Raw genomic sequence first — 6,000 nt, 5'->3', positions numbered from 1 at the left:
GGTTATGTTTTCATAACTCAGTTTAACCTGATGTTTGAGACAGGAAAGGTTGTCAAATTCTAAAAAAACTTTTCAGCTGAGCCCCCAATAGATGCGCAAGAACTTTAATTAAAAACTGAATTGAGAACCTTCATATCTGAACTTTACAGAATTGTACAATGACAACATTTTATTTTTTGATTATTATCATGTTTTCATCTGGGTTTGTTTGTCTGTTAGCAAGATAACTCAAAAAGTTACAGAAGGATTTTGATGAGATTTTCAGGAAATGTTGACACTTACACAAGGAACAAATGCTTAAATTTTGGTGGTGATTGGGGGGCGGGGGGGCTGATCTGCCTTGGTGGAGGTCTGCGCTCTCCGAGTACTTTTCTAGTTTTGCTTGAAGTAAGCAAAAAAAATCTGCCAATGGAACAAGTGAAAATTATCTTGGTAAGATTTCTTGAAATAAGATTTTCCAGATCTATCATCTGAAAATCAGTTCTTATATCTCACTGAAAAGTTCCTCTTTAGGTGATTATGTCTTATTTTAAGTGTAATGAGATATTTGGACTAGAAATGAGAAAAATATACTTGGTAAGATTTTATTTTCTCCAGTGTTTCCATCTACCTTTTTGACTTTATTTCTTCAACATCAGCACTGACCCACCATATAATCAGATTGGATTACGACACTGTTTGTTCCACTATCCTCACATCAGCAGCGTCTCAGTTACAACCACCTACCTACTGAGTATTTTGACTAGAAATGAGGAAAATACACTTGGTAAGATTTAGATTTTTACAGTGAATGTGTGTAACAGTATATGAGCCTTTTAAGAATATAATTACTCACTATTAGAGAGTATAATTACTCTCATTACACTGTACAGTTTTAAGTTGTGGATGCTTTAACAATAACCGAGCTCCAGTTTAACACGTGTCCATCCACAGAAAAGAAACAACATGTGGAGCTCGTGGTGGTGGTGGTGGTGGGGGGTTTGGAGCTACTGTACATGTCTACACAAACAGATATAATCCCCCCCGAATGACTCAGACGGAAAGAGGACGAGCATCAGCGGCAGCATTACCATCATCACGCCGTAGGATTTGGCGGCTCTAACTTCTAATTACCAGAGCCGTCCACGGAGACGCTGTGGGTAAAGAAGCGCACCCTTCCAGAGTAAATCCGTCGGCTGTTATTAACAGCTGCGGCGAGATATTTAAAGCCTCTTTTGAGCTTAGTGTCGACGGGTGTTGAATCGAGCTCTGCCCTGCGAACGGGAGCGAGACGAGGCCAAATAACATCATTCAGCGTCGTGGAAGTGATGGAGGAGGGGGTTAAGAGCCTCCAGCTGCTCGTCTTCCTGAATGTATTAGCATGTATGTCAGCGGATCATGAATGAGAACTGAATATGAATGAGACGCCTCTGCATGCCACTCCAATCACTAAACACCTCTGAGTCCCTGAGGGGATGTTCATCCAGCTATTCACTGTTTATGAGTCACACCAGTCCAAAGTGGAGAAAAATGGCAAAAATACTATATTAAAGTTCAAGTTTGTATTATTTTACATAGATTTTTCTTATTATTAAAATTCTGGTCGGCTGTATTTAATGTTTGTGAATGTTGTTTTTTTGCTTCTGTCTTACTGTCTTTATTTGTGCTTTAGTGTTTTATTTTTGACTCTATCACTACATGTAAGAGGGTTTGTTGAGTTAATTTCTCTTATTTTCAATTTTGTTCTGATTTTCTATACATAAGCTTGGTTTGTTATCATAATAAAGAAGGATAAAGTATTTTAAGGTAATTGTCATTTTCTGGTCAGCTGTATTTAATGTTTGTGAATGTTATTTTTTGCTTCTGTTTTAGTTTATTTGTGCTTTATTAATTTTTGATTCTTGACTTTATTTCTGTTGTTATTTTCCATTTTGTTCAGATTTTCTATATATTACCTTTGTTTGCTATCATAATAAAAAAAGCGTAAACTTCAGTTTGTGTCATTTGACAAAGACTTTTCTTATTTCTTGGCATTTTAAGCTAATTATTAGATTCTGGTTGGCTGTATTTAATGTTTGAAAGTGTTCTTTTTTTAACTCCATCCTATGTGTTTATGAGTTCATTTCTGGTGTTATTTTCCATTTTGTTCTGATTTTCTATACATAAGCTTTGTTTGCCATCATAATAAAGAAGCATAAAGTAAGGTAAGGTAATTTAAGGTAATTGTCATATTCTGGTCAGCTTCATTTAATGTTTGTGAATGTTGGTTTTTTTTGCTTCTGTCTTAGTTTATTTGTGCTTTAGAGTTATTTTTTTTTACTCCATCATTAAATCTATGTTCAGTGAATTTCTGTTGTGATTTTCCATTTTGTTCTGATTTTCGATACATAAGCTTTGTTTGTCATGACAGTAAATAAGCATAAAGTTTAGTTTGTGTCATTTATCTTTAGATGTTTCTCATAATTAAAGATGGAAAAAAATGACACTGGAGAATGTGTAACAGCTCTTATTCAGTTGTACTTTACAGGAGCAAAACATTCACAAAATTTTGCATTTATTGTTGTCTCGGTATTTTCTACATATAATCAGCTGAGCAAATAATTTTTGTGCCTTTATCACCACATTTTATCAATATTTTATCTACTTATATAGATTTTTTTGCATTTTACTAGTGTGCTTTCTTAGCTCAGTCTTTAACTTCTTAACACGATTGTATTGTGTTTATTAGCATTTTATTTTATTTGCTATTTTATTTATTGAATTTAAATGCGAGATGAGAGTTTTTCCAGTTTTTAGATGTATTTGCAATCACTGTACCATGTTGTCTGATTTGTTAGAGATAAATAATAATACAATTTTCAATCTCTCTGAATCGTACACTTCCGAGATGATCAGTTCCTCTTATCAATGCGAAAATGTGCGTCTGACAGGAGCTTTAAAAACATTTCTACCCTGTGTTCAGATGCAGGTAATAAAACATCTGTGATAAACTGATCAGGAATCAACAGGAATCGATAAAAAGTCAAGGGACCTCAATAACGAATCAGTCCCATCCCTCATAACCCTGTAGATTCAGTCTAATAATCACCATAAATAACAGAAGGATCAATAGAAGTCCTGGTATTTATATGTGTGCTTGTACATTTACCCTGGATAATCCTCAAAACAGATAGAATGTTTTTCTGCGGAAGTGAACAGTCGTCCAGGCTGTTAATCTTCAGATCAAAAGCAAATCAGTTCATATTCTCAACAAACAAATCTGTTCCTAATGTGCCTCGGAGATCATGCATAGATAACGCTCACATCAGTCGTTTTCTACAGATAAATGATCTCATCATCTCGAGACATCAGCCGTTTGTTTTCTCAACTTAACTTCTTAACTTGTGATCTCCAGAAAATGGCATGAAATCAAAGTATAAGTGATGCAAACATGTCTGTATGTTTCATGGAAGTTTCACCTTCTGTAATTGATAGATGTGGTTTTGTAATGATCTCAAATGTATAAATATTACAAAACCCACCATCACTCAGTCTCTTTGTTTTCATACACACAGATAAACGTCCTCCTGCGTCATATTCGGACAGTTTTCGTTGAACCGGCCGCTTCTTGAACATGACGTGACTCTGATATGCTCGGTATATGATTTCAGGACCGTTTTCTCTCGGTGTGAACTGAACCGTCCTGCTGCGCTGCTTCGTTTGCAGCTCCTTCAACTCGACAGCTGGTTGAATAACAGCCACATTAGGAAATAACAGGCGCCTGCGTCTCACAAACACACCTCTCATCTGTGTGTGAACTTTCTAATAAAGCCTTTCACTGGAAAAACAAACCTGCAGCCGTGTTATCTGACAACGGAGTGGCTTCAAAGAAACTAGAAAGAAAGGACCGCGTCTGTTGGGGGATGATGGATGTTAAAAACCAGGGAATAAAAGCTGCAAAATGAATGAGAAGTGACTCAAGACTCAATATCTTATTGTGATGTAACCTTGCTTGAGGTTTATTTATCGGTTTCTTTTCATCTTCATCAACAAAAGGTTTTGAGTCTAAACTTCCATCGACCTCCAACAGCGCACGATTTGGTTCATTAGAACAAAAACTGATGAGCCAACGTTCAGATCCTTGAATCCGTGGCCTCTGAACAGACACTATGGGCTGAAATAAAGGTGTAAACGGCGGCCGAGCGCTGCGTTACGCCTCCAGCAGGATGTGCCAGCGACAGACCTGCTGACCGTGACTCTCCTTCATGTCCTGCCAATGCAGCTGCTCCTCCTCGCCGCTGCTGTTCTGGCCCAGTGCGATCCAGCCCACCATCTCTTTGCGTTTCATGCTGCGCCGGTTGTAGATGGACACCAGCAGCGTGACGTCCGACAGCTGGAACAGCGCCACCTGGAAGACGAACGTCTCCTTGTACACGGGGTTGGGTTGGCCTCGCCGGACCGACGTCTTGCAGCGGGAAATCTCCTGACCCACCGAGTTCAGGAGAGACAAGCGGCCGTAGGTATCTGGAACAGAAAATATATGAGTGTTGATCAGTTAGTGTGAGGGTTGTATCTGCTGGTCAGTATTTAGACTGAGGGGGTCAAAGTTCAGGGGCCACAGACAGACCAATGAGATAAGATAAGACAAGACAAGACAAGACAAGACAAGATAAGATAAGATAAGGTAAAGTAAAGTAAGCTAAGGTAGGACTAAGATAAGACTAAGATAAGATAAGATGAGACTAAGATAAGGTAACACTAAGATAAGATAAGGTAAGGTAAGGTAAGGTAAGGTAGGACTAAGATAAGGTAAGAATAAGATAAGGTAATATAAGACAAAGATAAAATAAGATAAGGTAAGGTACGATGAGGTAAGGTAGGACTAAGATAAAGTAAGACTAAGATAAGATAAGATGAGACTAAGATATGGTAAGACTAAAATAAGATAAGATAAGGTAAGGTAAGGTAGGACTAAGATAAGGTAAGACTAAGATAAGGTAAGACTAAGATAAAATAAGATAAGGTAAATAAGATAAGATAAGATAAGATAAGATAAGATAAGATAAGGTAAGGTAGGACTAAGATAAGGTAAGACTAAGATAAGATAAGGTAGATAAGATATGGTAAGATAAGATAAGGTAAAGTAGGACTAAGATAAAGTAAGACTAAGATAAGATAAGACTAAGATAAGGTAAGACTAAGATAAGATAAGATAAGATAAGGTATGGTAGGACTAAGATAAGGTAAGACTAAGATTAGATAAGATAAACAAGTGTGTTTTCTCTGTTTTAGTACACAAATAACATGAACAACTATGTACAACGTGAAATATTATGTGTCACTTTATGATTTCCACATAATCATTACAACTCACAGATTGCAGGAAATCTACAAATAAACAAAACATTTAGTAAGAGGCAGAATATTGTTAAAATTGCACTTATTTTTCTTGAGAAATTCCAGTTTTTTCACAGGGTATCTGCATTTTTTGTGAAAGAATAATTTCTAAATGTAAACACTTTCATATGGGATTTATTTTTACCTCCGCCAAGGAGGTTGTGTTTTTGCCAGGGTTTGTTTGTTTGTTTGTTTGTCTGTCCGTTAGTGTGCAACATAACTCAAAAAGTTATGGACAGATTTTGATGAAATTTTCAGGGTTTGTTGGAAATGGGATAAGGAAGAAATGATTAAATTTTGGTGGTGATCGGGGGTGGGGGGGCCCACGGGGGGGCCCATTTCCAACAAACCCTGAAAATTTCATCAAAATCTGTCCATAACTTTTTGAGTTATGTTTCACACTAACGGACAGACAAACAGACAGACAGACAGACAAACAAACAAACCCTGGCAAAAACATAACCTCCTTGGCGTGGGGGGGGGGGGGGCCCACAGGGGGGGCCACTGATCAGCCTTGGCGGAGGTCTGCGCTCTCCGAGTGCTTCTAGTTTTTTTAATTTTCACATTAAAACAGAGAGAAAAATTTGTTGCCATTATTTATAACATTTTACTCTTATTATTTATCAGTCCAACCCGCTGGAGATC

General features: G+C 37.3%; 1 protein-coding gene across 2 annotated transcripts in view; it reads right to left on the bottom strand.

The window, feature by feature from the left end:
• Window positions 1–2,300: 2,300 nt before the first annotated feature.
• Window positions 2,301–6,000, bottom strand: part of syt16 (synaptotagmin XVI) — a 50,952-nt gene continuing 47,252 nt past the window's right edge. Inside the window, exon 7 of one of the 2 annotated variants that reach the window (XM_030126496.1) lies at window positions 2,301–4,482. In XM_030126496.1, coding sequence (XP_029982356.1) covers window positions 4,169–4,482 — 314 coding nt within the window. In that variant the 3' untranslated portion in view covers window positions 2,301–4,168. The remainder of the gene's footprint in view (window positions 4,483–6,000) is intronic. The other variant, XM_030126498.1, reaches the window with a different exon arrangement.

This window comes from Sphaeramia orbicularis, chromosome 22, assembly GCF_902148855.1.
Source record: "Sphaeramia orbicularis chromosome 22, fSphaOr1.1, whole genome shotgun sequence".
NCBI classification, from domain to species: Eukaryota; Metazoa; Chordata; class Actinopteri; order Kurtiformes; family Apogonidae; genus Sphaeramia; species Sphaeramia orbicularis.
Note: the sequence above shows the minus strand (reverse complement) of the source record. Positions and strands in the feature narration are given on the sequence as shown.